Source organism: Pezoporus occidentalis, unplaced genomic scaffold, assembly GCF_034315485.1.
Source record: "Pezoporus occidentalis ecotype Australia unplaced genomic scaffold, CSIRO_AGI_Poc_V1 ctg8, whole genome shotgun sequence".
Taxonomy (NCBI): domain Eukaryota; kingdom Metazoa; phylum Chordata; class Aves; order Psittaciformes; family Psittacidae; genus Pezoporus; species Pezoporus occidentalis.
Window position 1 is genome coordinate 8,439,953 of NW_026916158.1, and position 20,521 is coordinate 8,460,473.

The 20,521-nt window shown below is 40.4% G+C and overlaps 1 protein-coding gene across 8 annotated transcripts in view; it reads right to left on the reverse strand.

Moving 5' to 3' along the window:
• Positions 1-2,174: 2,174 nt before the first annotated feature.
• The window catches only part of MECOM (MDS1 and EVI1 complex locus), a 343,256-nt gene continuing 324,909 nt past the window's right edge, over positions 2,175-20,521 (reverse strand). For 5 of the 8 annotated variants that reach the window (XM_062603153.1, XM_062603154.1, XM_062603159.1 and 2 more), the window contains 8 exons: positions 20,053-20,079; positions 12,904-13,070; positions 11,496-11,573; positions 9,573-9,742; positions 8,326-8,470; positions 5,355-5,591; positions 4,612-4,798; positions 2,175-3,653 (listed from right to left, as the gene is read on the reverse strand). In XM_062603153.1, the coding sequence (XP_062459137.1) occupies positions 3,519-3,653; positions 4,612-4,798; positions 5,355-5,591; positions 8,326-8,470; positions 9,573-9,742; positions 11,496-11,573; positions 12,904-13,070; positions 20,053-20,079 (1,146 nt within the window). In that variant the 3' untranslated portion in view covers positions 2,175-3,518. The remainder of the gene's footprint in view (positions 3,654-4,611; positions 4,799-5,354; positions 5,592-8,325; positions 8,471-9,572; positions 9,743-11,495; positions 11,574-12,903; positions 13,071-20,052; positions 20,080-20,521) is intronic. The other 3 variants (XM_062603155.1, XM_062603156.1, XM_062603160.1) reach the window with 1 other exon arrangement.

Below are 20,521 nucleotides of genomic sequence, written 5' to 3' on the forward strand. Positions count from 1 at the left end.
CATCGCTGACATGGACAGTGGGATTGAGTGCATCCTCAGCAAGTTTGCCGATGACACCAAGCTGTGTGGTTCGGTTGATACGCTGGAGGGAATGAATGCCATCCAGAGGGACCTTGAGACACTTGTGAGGTGGGCTGATGCCAACCTCATGAAGTTTAACCATGCCAAGTGCAAGATCCTACACCTGGGTCAGAGCAATCCCGGGCACAGCTACAGGTTGGGCAGAGAAGAGATTCAGAGCAGCCCTGAGGAGAAGGACTTGGGGGTGTTGGTTGATGAGAAAATGAACATGAGGCAGCTGCAGTGTGCGCTTGCAGCCCAGAAAGCCAACGGTATCCTGGGCTGCATCAAAAGAAGCGTGACCAGCAGGTCAAAGGAAGTGATCCTGCCCCTCTACTCTGCTCTCGTTGAGACCTCACTTGGAGTATTGTGTGCAGTTCTGGTGTCCTCAACATAAAAAGGACATGGAACTGTTAGAACAAGTCCAGAGAAGGGCCACGAGGATGATCAGGGCACTGGAGCACCTCCCCTATGAAGACAGGATGAGGAAGTTGGGGCTGTTCAGCCTGGAGAACAGAAGGCTGCGTGGAGACCTCATAGCAGCCTTCCAGTATCTGAAGGGGGCCTATAGGGATGCTGGAGAGGGACTCTTCATTAGGGACTGTAGTGACAGGACAAGGGGTAATGGGTTAAAATTTAAACAGGGGAAGTTTAGATTGGATATAAGAAGGAAATTCTTTCCTGTTAGGGTGGTGAGGCACTGGAGGGAGGTTGTGAATGTTCCATCCCTGGCAGTGTTCAAGACAAGGTTGGATGAGGCCTTGGGTGATATGGTTTAGTGTGAGGTGTCCCTGCCCACGGCAGGGGAGTTGGAACTAGATGATCTTAAGGTCCTTTCCAACCCTAACCATTCTATGATTCTATGATTCTATGATTCTTTATGTAATGAAACAGACTGAGAGAGGAGCACCCCTTGCCTTTGGCTTGGAGACAAGGCTTCCATCTTTGGAGGTACTTTTGCCTTTCAGTAGAGCCAGATTTAACCAGACCTCCTGCAAATCATATTCCCTAAATGTGTCTTTCCCATAGGGACAGTGCTGGATTTAATATGCAGTTTGTTACTAACTGCCCTGGGTTACTGATAGCCAGCACTGGCACTGTGCTCCTTCATTGCTGCTCACACCAGCTCCCTAGCGTCTGGAAATAGCAAGCCTTGATTCCACTGCAAAAAAAAAAAAAAAAAAGAAAGACTTCACAGGGTGTCATATTCACTCTTTTGAGTCACTTAAACTTGAAGGACAATCCCATGCAGTAGCTGCAAAGACCAAGTCTGGCCCACAGCAGCAGGCAGGGACTTCCCCAGGGTCTCCTTTAGAGCAGTCTCAGCTCTTCCATCCCTGCTGATAGGAAGTGCAGTAAAATGTTCATCACCTGGGCCAGTGCTGGCTCCTCCTGGATATCCCACCTCCCACCACTCTGCAGGCCCAGAAGAACCTGGGCTTTGGACCCAATTTCAAATAGAAGACTCAAACTAAATTTTCTGTTAGAAGAAGACTCTAGAGGATCATTTCATGCAGTTGGAGGCCCATTTAGCTTCTCAGCTATGGACTTTCATTATTCTGGTGAGTCAAAGTTTTGCTGTTAGCAAGATGCTTCCCAACGTCATCCTCATGAACAGCAGGTGGAGGTTTTTGCATCACCAGCCCAAGCTCAAGGCTCTACAACAGTGTTTGAAGGTGCACCAATCCTTCCTGTAAAATGAGTTATATATTTCTCTTTTCCAAGGTAGTTTTAAAACTTAAAAGACTGATCTAAAAACCCCCAATGGTGTGAATGAGCCCAAGATGCTTTGCAATGCCCCATCCTCTGGTTAACCTTATCCTTATGACCCAACAGACACAGCCTTTGTTTCCCAGACTGCAGACAAATTACGTCAATTTTCCCTGACCCAGACAAAAACAAGACAAAAAGAAAAAGATCCCTTCAGTTTTGTATTCCTTTATTTTTTCTTAAGTTGATCCTCTCATAGTAATGTACTGAAATGCGTAACAGTTACATTGTACAAAGCATTTAAAGAAAGTACCTCAACTTGCCGATTATTTCAAAATGAGATTATAAACAAAAGGAAAAATAAATCTGGTCCCTCACTAAAGGCCAAAAAAAAACCCCAAAAATAACTGAATACCTTCCATTATTTATTTTTTTTTTTTTAAACATAAATTTGGAACACTTCATCTTACAAATAGGATTAACATGAACATAATAACATCACACAAGTTCGCAGACAACCAGCTTAAAATATTGGGTACAGTTTTTTAATCAGAAGAATCATGCTTTCATGAAGAAATCATAACTGTTTATACAATCGAATCAATTTACTGTATTACAAAAAAAAACCCAAAAACAAACCAACAAACCAACCCTAAGTTGCATCTATCAGTTATTTAGTTCATTAAAAGGCAAAAATAAAATAAAAGAGGAATGTAAGAAAATTTCAAACACTGTTTTGCACTCCCATATACACAGATCAGTTCACCTCACTCATTTTGAAGTACATGGGTGCCTTACATCGTAACGCAGTGGGGGACTGGAGCAGTGCTGTTTGTTACAGGAACAGTGCTATTTTAAATCAACAAACAATCGTTTGCCAGCAAATAAATACATGGTACACACAACACAAAGAAGAAATTAGAGGGTAGGGGAGAAAGGAAACAATACAACAAAATAGTGACATGATTGTCGAAAATTAAAATCTCCTTACAATGATTTGAACTAGTGGTGCTCTCGATGAACGCAGTGCTTTCACAGAATTATCTGGATGATTTAGCTTCTTGGAGTAGTGAACATTCATAGTTTACAATATACACAAGCCTCTTATGTATTGTTTCTCAGAGTTCATTTTTTTTTTTCTTGTTTTTCCTTTTTTTTAACAATGCAGTTGAGAAGGCAAAAGAATCACGGAGAGAACAAAATATTCCCTGTTAATTCTTTCTACATTTACGATGGATAGTGTGCATTTGATAGAACTATTTTCTTTCTTTGAAGGGCTAAAATGCATAAAGCTTTAATGAAGAGATTTGTACATGAAAGCAACTGTTCCCAATCCTGTGTCAAACTATCTTATACAAAAAGAAAATCAATTCAGTTCCTACATTAAAGGAGTGCCCATGTGTGTATCAATGCAGTCTTAACCCTTTTGCCCCTGCCCCTCAAAGCCGGGTGAACTGGAAGACACTTTTTCCCGGTGCCAGTTTACATAATCCACAGAAACTTTTATATTTGTTAAGTCGCATTGATCCTCCAGAAGTCAGCAGCTGCCTTTGCTGTGCAAAACAAAATATTGAGAATAAATAGTTTCTTTCTTTTTAAAATTATTCCGTTTAAGGTCACCGGACTTTAAATGAGTGACCCTGCAGATTTATAAGGCATTCTGCTCAGCAGTCTTTTAAACAGTCATATATGAAAGAGCCATGCTACTGGTTTGGACTTGGTCCCATTCTCGGTAAGACTTCACAATGTCATACGTGACTGATGGACTGAATGGCGCCGGATTCTGCAGCAGCTCTTGCCATAGTGTGCCACATATTGGGAGAATTGTGGGATGCAGAATGAAGGGAGTCCTTGTCGGAGAGAGAGAGCATCATCGCATACGCCTGGATGGGAAAAGAAGAAGGACAAATAGGTTATGGTTCCCCAGCATGGATCTGAGCTTGGACCCATGCCATCCTACACAGTTCAGGCATCATTTAGGCCACAACTGCTATTCTCAACTTATTTTTTTTTAAAAATCAAAACGTGTTAGGTAAAACCACTGTCAACCTTTTCACTGACACTTTTGACTCACTAATAGTAATAATAATTTCTGCTTTCATCTGGCTTCTCAAGGCTCTGAGAAACCTTTGATAGTAGACAAGGTCTCAGAGTCTCCTTTGCCTTCAGATTCTTGGCACAGAAGCCTCTTTTCAAGAGCCTGAGGAATCACATTATCCCTTGCCTGGTCCTGTATTTCACCAAATACTACAGTCTCCAGCGCTGACCTTTTCTACAAGAATATTCTGCAGTTTTTAAGATGGATTTTTTTTTTTTTAAACAAAAAGGGGCTAAAAAGACCCATTTTAATGAATGTGTCAAAAAAAAAATAATCAAGAACTAGCACTAGGATATGAGCCTGCCTATTGCTGTATGAAAAACATGCTGAAGACCAAGAGGCAGTAACATCCAACAGACTATAATAACAAGTACAAAAAAGCCAAGCCAGCCAGATCATGTCAAATCCCTGCAAGGCAGCAGCTACACGTCACAGCATTAGTGTAACCACACCAGCTGTCTGAAAGCAGAGTGAGAGTATTTCTTATGGTATTTCTGCGGATGACAGGTAGGACCAAAAATAGCCAAAAAGAAAGAAATCCTTCCATTATCAGGGACCAAAGCACCCTCCAGGTCTCCCAGATGCAATGGGAGCACAGGAAGGGGTCGGGGCAGGCTAAGGATTGTGGGTGCAGAGCACAGCCCTGTCTGACGAAGCTGAAACAACCTTGACTGCCACACACTAACAGTTTAATCCTTCAGGTATTTGGTGACAGTAACATTTTAACTGAGTTAAGCTTTTACCTGGGACTTGGATTTTCTGTACAAGGGTTGTTTTAGGTCCTCTGGCAGCTGGGGAGTATTGAAAGCTGCCAATTCAGCGTCACTATATTGATTTTCTTCCATTTTCCTCATTTTGAGGCTATCTGTGAAGTGCCTTATGTGGTCCAAAGCCGAAAGTCCAGTCTTATTATACTCCTCCTCTTTATACCTACAAAAACACCATGGAGGTTTTAACATCAATTAAATGATCCTCTCTGCATTCCCTCATCCTCTCAGATTTATGTATTTGGGGAATTTCCCCCTTTTTTTATATTCATAAGCCACCTTGCCCTGCAGAACTCTGATCTTGAAATAAAAGAAATTTCCCTTTATTTTATAAAGAGGAGAGGGTGGGCAGTGGGAGCAGGGGAGGGAGAGGCTGTCTCTCTTCTGGTGTCTCCACAGCATTTCACATAACCATTATGGGAGGTCCAGGTCGGTTTATGGAGCAGATAACGTCTCTCCCATGAACATTTCCTGTCTCACTCAGAACATGACAATAGCTCCCTGAGCAGTTATTTTTTCTCTGAAGGGCTACATGTTGCATGAAGAGACTGAAAACAGAGCTGGTATTGACCCAAACACAGACACATGTTGCTATCGTAACTGGGAAGCTGGCTACTTCGGACAGGTTCCCACGGCACACAGTTTGGCGCTGGCACTCTTGTATGGTTTATTGTTTTTATTCCACATATTGGGCATGCCAATACTCGGAAGAAACCAACCTGCCAGGGGAAGCTTTGCAGTTCATGTCCAAAGTACTTGTTTCCTCGTAATCCTCCTCTGGAGTCCCCTCATGTATGTCACTCATAACAGGCTCTTTGACTGCTTTCCCTGCAATTTCACTCTCTTCGTCTTCTTCGTCCATCATTACTTCATCTTCTGCTTCTTCATCATCCAGCAAATCCGAGTTCTGGCTGGCTACCATGGCTTTTTCATCCTTAAGGTGGCTGCCATTCATTCTGAAAATACCAAAAGAAACCCCAGTAATAATCACAAATCAGTTACAAAAGCTCCTCACCAGCAGATTGTCAGAGACAGATGTCAAAATGATCTGTCCCAGTAGAATAAAGGGATTTCTGGATTTTGTATCTTGTTTAGCTTCAGATGTTTAGGCAGAAAATTGGCAACATTTCTACTGAAAAATCAGTGGGACATTACAGTACCATGAGCATGGTATTTTCCAGTTATCCTGCTAAAACTACTGTTCATGTGGAGGTATGTTCAGATATCCATTCCAAATTTTCTCATGCATTATTTCATCTCATGTTTCCAATCATATATGTAGCCTGTGCAAAACAACTCACTGCCTTTTAGCAGAAGTTGTAGGGGCCAAGAAACTCTGAAAATCAGATCTGGCATTTTCAAAAATGACATCCAATACTGCATTCAGAGTTTTAAAGTCAGAATTACACGCATAATTAATTTTGCACACTACCACCCATTTGGAAGCCATACTACTTCACTGAACATATGGATTACAAACATGGGAACCTAAGTGACTTCAGCTAAAGACCTGAAGAGGAGCCCACAATATTGCCTCCACACTGAACTACATTATTGACTGATTTGAAGGGTAAGAAGTAATGAAAAGAAAGGTCGCATAACATTTCAAGTGTATTTCTTCCTATTAAATGAGTAATTATAGCAATACACACATGGAAAACCATTTGGCCTACTTGCTGTTATTACGTTGTCTTTTGCTTTCAGACAATGACTTCTCTTAACTACTTCCTACGGGATTTTATCAAGGACATAATACCCATGCTGAAGTAGGGGCTCGTTTGCTGAAGGCCTCAAACTTGTAGGATTCTAAGCATTCGGAGCTGCATCATGTCCACTGTATTAAATGAGAGCCAAAGAAGCTCAGCACCACTGCTGCGTCAACAAATGCACGGCCAGAAGTACCAGCGGTGTAGAAGGGCAGCACTCAGTGGAGCCACACAAATTCACGCTACCAGTGTGTCTGCTCGTTATGTAGCACACAGGCCTTGATTCATCTATTGTTCTCATTGTGCAAAAGGTCCTTACTCTTCCAGGAATACAGTTATAAAAATGGAAACTGTATTGTCCACCCAGAGTTTGCTTTAGACTCCATGTGCTTCAAACTGTGTGGGACAATATGGAATATAACCAAAAGTCTGGCAAGACAAGGATGAGCCCTAGAAGTGTATTTAGAATTTAACATTTGACTTGCTGTTGTAACAGATATACCTTCCTCTGGAGCATACACAAGTGACAGTTGGTTTCCTATACAACAATAGTATCGTTTTGCTAAAAATAATGGAGTTTCATCTATTTTCCAAGCAAATTCCAGCAGTCATTAAAAATAATAATAATTTAAAAAAAGCGAGGGAATGGTCTGTTTATATCACAGTATCAAAAAATCTGAGGCTCTGCAGAGTTGGGGCAGCTGAAGCAGCCACCCCCTCTAAGATAATCAGAGCAATATCTCTTTATCATCTTCTATTTAAATAGGCAGAAATAAGAAATTGTTGAGCACGGTCTGGGCTGCCAACTTGCTTGTTATGCTCAATTGAGGCTGCTAGAAATGAAAGGGAGATGGACTACAACCAAAGTAACAAAAGCCATGTGATTAAGAAAACAGATTCTCTAATTATGTTTTCAAATGCAGCAATTTGCCAGGGATAAAATATCTGTCAAGAGCAGTCTGAAGTGCCAAATTTAGAAAGGAAACACTGCACAACCCAGCAACCTTTCCACTTTTCTGACTTCCTGTCAGAGGACATGTTGAGACCAGATGTGCAACGAAAAAAATCCCAAACCCTCATTGCCAATCAAGATGGAATGAAATTTGAATATGCATGTAATCACTTAATCCAATACTTTTGTGGAAATTATGTTATATCCACCATTTTTACCCCTTCACAAGGCATCTGGAAATTGAGAAGACAGTGAAGTTTGTCACCAACAGCAAGAATTTTTTGATGCTGATAACGTAATGCCAACGCAAAGGTATAAATAATGCATAATGCAATGCCAATCTCAAGAAATATGTATAGCTGACATGCATATCCCTGCTACAGCCTTTTCTGCTTGGTTGTACTTTTATTAGCTGATAATATTTAAAAGTGGTCTCTCTTCTGTTAGTTCAGAAGAACTGAAACACCCATATACCTAATAAATCTTAGTAGGAAAAAGTCTTTCACATCCTGGCGTACAGGTGGACTACCAACATCTACCCACAGCCTCATGGGTGTTTTGCTGGTCAGCATCTTTCTTGGGATTGAGTTACTTACAGGAAAGGACTTTTAGTTACAATCTTTCATTTGATCCAAGAATTTAGCTTAGTCTACTTTATTAATTACACATCTAAATTGCATTAAATCTTAAGGCTCTCTACACTTAGCCATAGGATGCACAATTCCCTTGAATGTAAAATGAGGTCATTTTTCAACAGATTTAAGTCAATGATGGGAACTGGAAACTGAGAGTTTCTGATACAAGGAGGAATGTGTTCATAGATGGAACCTTCTTTCCAACATCTGCCACTGGCAATATGGTCATGCACGATGGGGAGGGAATCAACATGCTTCTTTTCGTAATACAGCAAGGGGAACACTGAAGCAACCAGATTACTGAAGTATCTCTGTCTCCAGACATTATCAAAAGTGAAAAATCAGTCAGCAAACCTGAAAAGTTGCACCTTTTGAATGCAGATCCAGTGCAACTTACCTCTCCTCTGAGTTTAGGGGGGACTGATTATTGTGGTTGCTGTTTCCAATAAAATTCCTAATTTCTGTGAAGTAAGAGTCTTCCTTGTCATCTAGGATTGCTCCTGTGCTTTCCAGTTCTGAGTGAGGTGAAGATGTTGCAGTACCTTAAAGCAAAATAGAGGACTTCTATTGCTGGTCTTTTACATTTTCTGTGTCTAAACATTTATGTCAAATTGAAATTGAAAGGATGGTTAAAATGGGCAAGAGCTAGAAAAAAGGTTGGTCATAGTGATCTATCAGCCTTTGGCCATAAAACTGGTAATTAGAAAGGAAGTGACGGGCAAAGGTGATTTACAGCCAAAAAGACTGCTTGCATGCTGGGTGCCATTTCCATGGTCCATAATCACTTTTGCCAAGTATCTATTTCAATATCTCCCTCTTGATCCCTTGTGACTCCAAGACTGTCAGTCAATAACTTCGTTAGACCAATGGCTGAACTGAGCAAACAAATTTCTTTTTATTAGCTACAGTTATGCAGATTTGTTTAAAATATGGAACAGCCACTGATGTAATCACCCAGGTTCATTAGCACTGACAGACCAGTGACAGATGTCTTTGAGCATCAGGGAAAGACAGCTATGCATTCACTTCATATATCTGGTTATTTCCAGAGGTGTAAAGTATATACTTAAAAGACTACAGACAGGATTTTCATTAAACCCTGCAGATATCTAAACCAGACCAATGATATCCACTACCTGCCACTGCTTTTGCTGCTGCTGTTCAGTGACCAATTTGCTTTGAGGCTTGGGAGACACCATTACCTCCATAATAGCTAGCGCTTTTCAGCTCCTGACAGTGGGAATATTTTAGAAAGTGCCAAGAAAATCTTTTAGAGTACCCTCTGAGACTCCAAATCGAGGACTCCTATTGAGAGCCAAGTGATTGCAGAGGTGGGATTAAATCAATTTTCCCAGTCTGTTCTCAAAATGCTACGGTTGGCTTAATTAAAACCAAAAGAAAAGACATCATCCAGTGGTATTAAGTTATACAAAAGTAGAGTTTATACTGGGATTTTCAAAGCACTTTAAATGTCAGCAGAGCTTAGGCACTTACATATTTTCCAAACACCCACTCATTGGAGCAGACGGCACAGAGGAACGTGTGCCTATTGACACTCAGTAGCATTGAAAGTGAACATGCAGTCCCTGTATATGAACACTGGCGGTTGGTAGGGCACGCTGGGGAGGGAAAAGGCATACATACCAGACATGTTCCCATTCTCGTGCTTTTTTAGATGTCTGTCAAGATTGGTTTGTTGACCAAAACACCTGTCACACAAGTGACATTTGAATGGCTTCTCTTTATTGTGGATGTTACGGACATGTCTTTGCAGGTTAGAAGATATGCTAAAGGATCTGTCACAGTATTTGCATCTAAAAAAAAACCCAACAAAACAAAACAAGTGGGTAGAAAAGGATTTGTTAGTGTCTGGAAATGTAAAGTTTGACATAAGAGACATGAAGCACCTTCTGGACTCAGCCTCAGTACCCAACTGCAGTTCCTTCGTCCTTACTAAGGCAAAACCCTCCCTGAAATCCAGACAAGTTTTGGCTGAATAACTGGAGAGCTGTGCTCTTGGAATGGAACTATCACTCCTATGGTGGGGTTTTTAGCTTTAATTCACATTAGGTTTTACATTTTAAGTACTGCCTTTAGGAATAAGCATAATATTTCAGAGTTAATGGCATCAAATTAGCTAGGGTAATTGATTCCCATGTTTTTGAAACTGTTGCATGCAAAGCGGGGAAGTTTGAAAACAGTAGAGCAATAACTATTGTTTCATGTTCTGCCAATACAATACAATTACACACTTTTGGAAAAAACATGAAACAGATCTCTACTAATGCTCAAATAAGGTAAAAAGGGCTATTTTTTTCCCTATTCTAAATTATACTGTGTGATTAAATCTTTTCTTGAGGAATTAGCTTGCCTGATTGCTAATCCCAGAGGAAATTTGGTTATCTTGCAAAAAACAGCAATAAACAATCCCAACCTTTAATATTGTGCCAATGTGAGTAGTTTAGTCTATCACTCTGGTACCAGAGGCATCAATTTTCATACTCTGTAGCGATTTGGAGTCCCTAAAGCCTTTACTGTATTGCTCTTTAAGTCATTACTAAGTCATACTATAACTATTCCAAATTCTCTGACTGGCAACCAGCCAACAGTCTTCATCACTTTAGTTTTGCAATCTTCTACTTCTCCCATGCTTCTCTTACGCTTGTCAGTGATGTCAGGGGTTTTTTAGTGCTGAAATCGTCCATTAGGCTAGTAATTGCTTGTGGCTTTTATGCAGTGGACAGGTATAACATGCATCAAGACCTTCCTTCAGTAAAATTCGATGTGAATCTCATTTCCCAAAGAGACTAGAGGCAAAAGACATTGTTTCCTCACAAACAATGAGCTTACTCTGCTCTTTGCAGCTCATAAAATGCAGAAATTGGTGCATCTGTTTTACTGGAACATGAACTGGCTTCTTTCCAGTTGATTTAAATTAGCCTTTCATTTTCAATAAGGTGACGCTTCTCTTCACACATTTCTGCCTGTGACTGTCCTAAACACACAATATCACATACATACTTCTATCAACAAGAAAGTAGAATTACGTGGGTTTCAGTTAGGCAGACCTCAGCAAGTATCCAGATGAGGCAGGAAACAAATAAATATAGTAACGCCTTTACAACTGGGACCTTCCAGAAATCAGCTGATTGACAAAACACCCAACTTTAGGCTGTAAATAATACCACAAAGCTCCTACAAAGAAATTTTTTTTTTTTTGCAAGGGAAAATATGACCATAAGCCCTACTGAAAATCACTTCAATCATTCTGGTTCCAAAGTGCCAGCTATCCCATGAGGCAAAGGCAGGATTTGCAGATAGCGCCTGAGCAGCTGCCTAAGCCAAAAGAATTTCAATAAGTAGGACCAAGACCCTTCCCCAGCTCCACAGCTCCAATAGTGAGTATCAGCACTGAATGAAAAAAGCCCTGTTTAAGACCCAAACACAATGGTGGGTCATCAATGCTAAGGAGCAAGCACCAAAGCTGGCTGAGCAAGGCTATCGAACACTCATTCCCTTGCTTTATTCACTTCACCAAGCCACAGATGGGATAAGGGGTTGCAGTACCTATAGGGCTGCTCTCCAGTGTGCGTCCTGAGGTGGCGTGTTAGGTTTGCAGATCTTGGGAAAATCTTGCCACAGTATCTGTGATAAGAAAATGTTTGATAAGATAATGCAACCTTCATCCCAATTTGAGCTGCACTGGATGCACAACCCAAATTGAATCACTAAAATATGGTACTGCTGGCATTGCTTTGGTGTAACAACATTATAATAAAAGCATTCAGCAAATGTGATTGACACAACCACAGAAGAATGGGATTGGAATTGCTAGCACTGACCTGCTTTTCTTGTGCATAAGCAAGGGATATATGAAAACATACCAGTTTTAAAGATCACCCCAAATTTCTAAGCTCACAAGGTCATATTGGTCACATTCAGATTTGGAATCAAGAGAATCTGTTACTAAAGCCTTGGACTTCTGCCTCTGCAAATTTCAAATCTTTCAACCAATTCTACGTGTCAGCAAACATGACATCATTCTGTGCACTGAACAGGATCAGAGTAGACAAGACTCAAACACGTAATCCATCAAGGTATGCTTCTGTAACAACATGTCGTGAAAGAAGGTGACATGTTTTCAAAAAGATCAGATAAACCTGATATGCCAGTGTCAAACACCTGCACGTTCTGGAGATGATAAACAGGTCTAAATAATGCAATTTAAAAACGATCCTCCAAACTTGATAATATGTTACAGGAAAAATAATGGGGAAAAAAATACCATGAGCCCTCCCGCTTCGTTCAAGTAACATACTAATATTCAGTTTATGATCAGCCCAGTCCTATTAAGAACATTCAGCCCATTTTATTCATGGGAGCAGAGCACACACAACACTTAAGTGAATGAGGGTAGTGGTCACCCCATGTGACAACTTTGAAGATTGAATCCCTTCACTTTTGAACATCCCATTTACCTTTTCACAATGTGATATATAAGCCTTCAAAATACCCACACAAATAATTCTACTCTCCTCAACAAAGCTCCCATTCATTTTGGTTGCACTTATGATGACTATCATCATTGTATTTTTTTAAGTCTGTACACAGAAATACTAGTAAGTCATGTATTTTATCACTGATCCCTTTGGATATTAAAACCAGAAACCTGAGAAAACACATCTGTAGTTTATGATCAAAAAAAACAGTAATGAAAGCACACTTGTGTATATGAAAGTTATGAGAAAATTTGGAAAAAAAAGGATTGATTATGTAATAGTTTCCACCTCATTTATCAAACCAGTATGATACAGGGCAATAACACCAATAATTTAATAAGACCCCCAAAGCAAAACGCTTTCCATGTTTCACTGGGCACACAGAGCTCTGAGACCTGCCACAGTCCCTGTCAACCATCTGAGCAGGGGGGATTTTAGAAGCCTGAGAGAGCAGCATGGGGTGGCCCTGGGGCTACCTGCAGGTGTAGCGCTCCTTGCCCTTCCGCAGCAGGGTCTCTGGCAGAGTGCTCGGTGGAGCACGGAAGTTGAACATGGACGGCACCGACTGGATCAGCTCGTTGGCCTCTGGTTTTAGGGTGCTAAAGCTCTCCAGCTTTTCAGCCATGTTTTCTATAGCTGACATCTGCAACAGAACATAGTACAGAACCTGTCATGGCAAATACTGCTTTGTCTGTCACTGGAAACACAAAATGCAAAGAACATACACTGCCAAGAGACAAAATAAGAGGAAGGAAAAAACCCAACCAAACGTAGAGCTGCAGTCTCAGAAAGTATGGGGCACATTAGGCAAGGTCGGGGCCATGATGTTGTCCCACTTGAAATAATGCCTATAACTGTTACAGCATGGTGCTGTTTCTGTACAATGCCAGCATACAGCAGGACTCCTGTCCTAATTGCTATAACAGAAAGCTGCTTCCAAACATCTAAATTAGACAGGGTTCATTTCTTCTTATTTTTAAGCCTGAGCGTCTATAAAATTCCAGTTTACGCAGTCATGGTCTGTGGGTTTGCACCCGTGTGTCTATGAATCCCATCTACTGAAACCATTGGCCATTTTGGACCAAATCAATAGAAAAAATAAAGACCCCAACAACAACTCAATTACTGCAGTTTGGGTCTTTTTACAGGACTTGCAGAGGACAAATATTGCAGAGGAAACCTTATGAACACTCTAGCTCAACCAAGATCTGCAAGAAGCCATATCCAGAGAGGCTCCATCAATGTCCCAGCTACATGCAAACATTCAGTCCAGTCTTACGGCCCATCACAGTCAAAGACTATGAGACAAATCTGTAAGAAATAAACCTTTGGTGGGTTTGATGTTATGTGTTTACATTATCTGTTAGATGCCTATCCTATTTTTTCTCTGAATATTTCAACCTCTTAATATTCCTTTTGTTGTCTGTAAACCCTATGTGCTTTGGGGTATCTCCACTCTTAGCTGTCTGTAATTTTCAGGGAGTAGAGATTACATAATTTCTGGACTTCCTTTAAGGTGTCTGGATCTAACCATCAAAACCTGCTCCAAAATCTCAAACATTGTCACTTGGAAAGTCCATGACTGCTGCTGAGCCCTCTGACAGGCAAGAGTAACCATCTGCCTCTTCGTAACACCACAAACAAATGAAAAAAGAAGAAACCCAAGATCTCACATACAAAGCATAAAAATCACAGCATGAGCCCTGTGCAATACCTTGCTTGTAATGAAGAAAGAAATTACAAGAAAGACAAGATGCTGAATGCTCCTCAGCTGAGAACACCTTTACAACCCTTTCTTCAAAATCCGTAAGAGACTGCTCCGATTGCTGGGGTTTTAAAATTTTATTTAATGGGAATAATTGCACATTTGGATTTGGTGGTTTGTTGGTTTGTTTGTTTTTTTTTTTTAATTTTATTTTAATGGTCAGAGCTGTGTATTCATCTCCTGGAATGACTATTCACGTGCTGGTTAGCTCTGGCTTTGGGTTGTGGGTTTGTTTCTTTTTTCTTTTAGCCTGTAGCTTGCCCTCTCATTTCATGCTCACATTCCTAATGCCGAGTACAAATTGCAATGTACAGGGTACCACTGCCAATTTGCCAAACATCTTTTATCAAACTTGGTGAAAAAAAAATCTCAGAGGGAAGTTAAGATACATTTACTTGTCAGACAACAAATGTGAAAGCATTGTGAGACAGTAGGGGCTGTAAGCTCTGGGGTTTGATTCATAATCACTCAGCTGCTAAAACATTCTCCACAGATGCAAGTGGACAGCACATTTGTCAATATGAAGGATTTTGACATGTACTGATCACAGGCATGAGATATGTAATGATGATGTTGCTGGGAGAGAAGGTAATTCTCTCTCAGCACTGAGATGTCATTATCGACCCATACAAACTCAACGTTACCATATATTTCTTTTTATACGACTTCATCTTCTTCTTTAGTCAGAATTGATTCTTAAAGCTTTTATAATAGTCTTTCCATTGTCTTTAATTCCTTCTAATTGTTCCCCACAAGAATTCATTCATCTATTTTGCAATTGCAGAAAATAAATGGTTTGAATGAAAAATGACCTTTGGCCTTCAGGGTGATTAGCAGCGACAAGACAGTGCATGGGTTATGATAGCACATATTTACGGTGAAGAATAATATGTTTTATTTATGTATATTTAATATTCAAGTCAGTTGCATTATCTACTGGTTTTAAATCATTTTTGGATCATCATTTCTCATGTACTCAGTCCTCTACAGTAATATATTAAGGCAACTATTTTCCCCGTTAGATTTGAAATGGCTTAGTCATGCTTATTTTTTTTAGTTCTTATTTCCATGATTTTGCAGAGGAGAAATTGGGACTGATTCTTCTCTAATGTGTGGCAGTGCAGAGCAAAACTACCTCCAACACTGCCTCCAGGATTACATCAGTCCAAAACCAGGTATGAAATCAGCATCTAATTTTAAATCTCTTATTCAGAGGAAACACAAGCACTTCCAATTATTTTACAGTATTACTTGCTTTCCAAAAATATGTTTCTCACTGTAGGAATGACTATTGTTTTTTTAAGACTGATCTATGTAGCTACCTGGTATGATTTATGTTTTTCAAGAAATTCAGCAGCAACAACGGGAAGTGCTTGGCCTGAAGCCTGTGCTGATACAAGTAGATACCACCCCACCGTTACTATCTGCTGGAGATAGGGTCACAAGAACCAAAAATTGGGGCATTTTCTCATAAGTCCTAAGTGCGCTGCTGGGGCTCAGGGCATTTGGGATGCAATTCCCTATTGCAAATTAGGCACCTGGGCTGCATGGGCTTGTTACAGCCCACAAAATCCTGCCAGCCCAGACCACAAGCTCTTTATATGCAGGTAGACAGCCCCTGCTCATCAGTCTACCTGCAAAATATTAACTGAGTAATGTGAAATCTGGGGTTTGTCGCACTGAGGACTAACTTTAGCACCAAAACCAAGCAGGAATTATAAACCTGCAACACACATTTTTGGGAAGCTTACATCCTGGTTTCAAGTAGTGGCCCCAGGGGATGTGCAGGAGAGCAGGCAAGGGACAAACCTTCACTCCAGTGTCTTCTGTCACACACCAGCAATGAGAGGTGCAAGAGACTTAACTGGGGCTGCTGGCTGCTGCTCCCATTCACCTGGTGAAACCCTTTTTGAATCCATTTATATTTTTGTCAAGGAGAGTTTGCCAATTTAATTAGGTGCATATGAAAAGACACTGGCTTTTGTTTCTTCTAAGCCATTTGCCTGATAATTCAGCTGGGTGCCCCTCATTTTGGTTTTTGGTATTGTTGAAAGTAATGAATAACCATTTCTGCTCACCATTCATGGTCTCTTAGAGCTGGGACACAGCTCCCTCAGGCATTTTTTTTCCAAGAAAAAAAAAAAATTCAAAATGTGTTTAGTCTCTTTTTGTATGGAATCTGTTCCCTACCTCTGACCATCACTGTTGCACTTTTCTGTCTTTTCTAATTCTACTTTCTCCTTTTTGAGAGAGTCTTCAGCTGTATTCAAGACCTGAAGGTCTTTGGATTTAGCTATTCTCAATAAAATACTCTTCTCAAACTCTACTCTTTGCCTATTCACCCTTCTTCCTATGTCATTTACAGACATATGCCAGTGTTCAGAGCCCAGTGACACCACCACAAGGTGGACTCATTGATAATTTTCAATGAGGGTAAATATCACAAATTTATTCTTAGCTTTTTTTCTCCAAGACTGTTGTTGTGTTGTTTGGGTTTTTTTTTGGACAGGGTTAATAATTATTAACCCAGAAGATGACTTCCCCTTTTCATCAATGAAACTCCCTCTTTCAGCTGAAACACAACCAAAGCAACTCTTATTCCTTCAAAACACCATTACTGCTGATGGTAAAGCAAGTCTTGCCTCCATAGGAACTGCATTGACCATAGAGATGGTCAGAGGTAGGGTCAGAGGTAGAGGATGAATCAGCAATCCACCAAACTTCTGGAGCAAGCTGTCAGGGATAGCATGTGTCCCGAGAAGTTAGGTGGGTGCTTGTGGACATCTCATTTCTCCAGGGATGGTCCTGGGGACCACCACGGAGGCAGGTGTGTGGCTGAAGCTGCTGGGCTTTCAGGAGGGGTCTGCACACCAGCTGAGTGCCCAAGGGCTGCGGTGATCCTTGAACGGAGCTGGGGAGGAAGGCACTGCTTGACCCCGAGGATGGGATTAGTATAATTGCTACCTCAATGAAAGCTCTCTGAGGAGTCAGGAGAGTGAGAAGATCCTATTACATGCTTTACATACAGCTATTGCCTTATAGACAAGTCATGTCTGCTCCTAATCTGAGATCAGTGAATGACAGTATTTTATATAGAACAGCAACTTCTGATTTACATATATAAGAGTTGTTGATTCTATCTGTGTCCAGATGTCTGGAAAAGTAAGCAGCTTTCCCCCACCTCCCACCAGCTCCCTGAGAGGCTATTAACCTCCTACTGACGCAAACTAATATGCAGTCGCAATTCCCCAGCTCCGACTCAAAAATGCAGACATTACCATAATCGGCTAAAACCAGTATTTATAAACATTTCAATGGGCAAGATATCATCAGCAGGGGCCTTGAACATTTGTCTTAAAATTTATTAACCAACAGAAGAAAAAGTGGCATAAATAAAGCAAAAGTTTGTTGTTGCTGGTTTTTAAGAATAACCTGATGATATGAAATAATCTAGCAGACAAGGTCATGAATTACATGACCTCATGTTTTACAAACGCAACTCCTTCATTGCTATTATCGCAAAACCAACTGACTTTACGGCTGTAACTCATGGGAAAAAAAAAAAAACAAACCTGCTCAAATGTTTGCTATTTTTACTAGTGTTATTTAAAGAAATCTTGAAAACCCACTTGCTAAAGCTCAGGATTTCTTCCTCACCAGTGCAAGTTATAATGCTTTCTTGAAGAACTATGACTTGCAAATTTGTTTTCTTGAAACTGTGTGTATTTGGACTTCCAGCCATGGAACTTGGCTGAGCTATATTCACATTCAAGAGACCTATCACACGCAGCTGAACTTTATGAAGCAGTGTAGAGAAACTCCTGCTGATCTGCAGTATGGTTCCAGAATAACTCTATTTGTATTCAGGCAGTTGGTGGGGATTTAGCTGACCTAACAGAATGGACTGTGTCCTAAAATAAGCCCAGTAAAATAAAACCTTTGTTAATGCACTCACCAAATTTCTTTTAATTTATTTGTAAAATTGTTTTAATTATTTACAATGATTCTCCATAAAGCTATTGCAAATAAAGTATGACTCTAATTACAGAACCACTTTATAGCAACCTTTTCATGATGGGACCAGAAGAAGATGAAAGAGTTTACAGACTAAATAAATCATGATCTATTCAAGAGAGGGTGTTGCCACTGATTTGCACTATAGGGTCCCTGCCAAACAGTTAAAACCAATCTGAAATAATCTTGAAATATATGGCACATGCAACTGGCATATTGAGATAGAAAGGCTTGCGTGACGTGTTCAAATCTCTCAAGATGAAGATTTATCCATGAATCAGCATCCTGCTCTAGGCACTTTATATTTTAAATACCTATTTCTGCTGCAGCTGCTTGAAGCACTAGCATAGTCAGGAGACATGCGCTCGCAAAAAAAAGCAGGATGATGGAAATTTGAGGACCAGACCAATGTCAAAGAAAGCAGACAGAAAAAAAAGGCTGCACTGGAGTTTTCAACTTGCCAATTATGCCCAAACATAGCCACCTTTCTGGGGATTCAGGGTGCCTAGGCCAAATCACAAATCCTACCGTGATACTTTCGTGTGCTGCACTGGATTCCCTCTGCTGCAAAGAAAATGTTTGAGATTGACCTTTTGTGCTCTCTAAGTCTGGTATCTAACCCTCCCTCCTACCTGTTGAGCTCATTCAGCATCTCTGGTGCTTGCAGGAGTCCTTTGGTGCTTGCCTAGCTCCTTTTATCTCAGGATTCTAGCGCATCTTATGCAGCTGCATAAACTGTTGCCTTACAGGAAGAAAATGTGATTAAAAGCCATGTGTGCACAAAGCAAAGGTCCATCACTGCTTTTGGATGGCACACAGATGACAGTAGGAAGGGGTAAGTGCCAATATGCAGGTGCAGCACCTTTGAGAACTCCTGCACTAGCCCCGTAGAGACACACATGGGAAGGAGTACAAGAGGATCTCAGATCTCATTTTGAGAAATTCTGGCTTTGCCTTGTGAAATTAGTCCACTTCGCACTGCAAGTGGTGAGTGAGAGTGAGTCAGGACCTGAGCTGCAGCCGGCTGGCTCCAGCTCTCCCCTCTGAAGCCTGAAGGTTGGGAAAAATCTGGGACAAGTATTTATGGGTTCAGTGCTGCAGCTGAGGAGCCAGCAATGCAAAAGCAAAACATGGTTTGAGTTGCATCTGCAAAAGCAGTTGCTGTGGATCTTTTTTTTTCATGAACAATTTAAAAGTATTAAAAATAACACTTTGTGAAAATAGAAGAGGAGGTTCAAATTTATCCAATAATACTTTTTTAGTACAATTCCTGTTTGCATAAGGGTGATGAGATGTAAGTATACACACAGGACAAATCTGACCCAAAACCGTGTAAAATAAATGGGGTCAGTTAAGCTCAAAACTTCAGTGCTATTAAAGTGACTAACTCCCACTGAAGTCGATGCGAGATAGAAATGTGAAGCCCTCTGAGGCCATGTATTTTAATGTCTCAAGCAAACATTAAATGTTTATAACTACTGCAATCTATTGAGACTTCAGCCTGAAAATTTCACTGCGATCTCTGAAGGAAACAGAGATTTCCAAATTGTTCCAAAGGCTTCCAAAGGCTTGGAAAAATTTCAGTTAAATATAAATAAAGACTGCATTTTGAAACCCTCACTCAGGTAAAGCTCCCACTGCCTTCACCAAATAAAACCAGCAGGATTAGGTAGGTAAAAATAAAGCCAGTTTGACATAAGAGGATATTTATCTGCTACAGCTACAACACTCTGTAGGAAATTGTGGCATGCTCCGTAATTGAGTGGTAAGTTATCTGTCATATTTTATTTTTCTTATGCAATTTATTTCACAATGATTAAATCAAAAATATAAGCCATTAACTTACCCAAATTCTTTGATCAGGCAATTGGAACTGGGAGCAAAATTGAAACAAAAACAACACATTATTCCTGCACTGGAACCCTCACTGCAATCACTCTACTAATTAAGATTTTATTTAAAGATACTAATAAAAATGTTAGTCTGGATGATTTCTTACATCGGCATATTGTTTCCCTAAACATGTAATCCTTGCAATGGCAAAGTATTGTGAAACAGCATGAAATGATCTTATTTTCATAGCTTTCAGGCCACTACCACTGGGAGGAATTTTGCTGAAGCAGGGACTGGGTAAGGACTGGAGAGTTTAAATCTCTATTTCAGAAAACTATTTTAAAGATTTACCTGTTAGCTCTCATACTATCCAGTTAAAAAAAGAGAAAAAAACCAACAAACAAACAACCTTGCTTCAGCAGATGGCAAGTTTCAGAAATAAATTTAACCACAGAAACACAAACTTGTTAGGACACAAACAA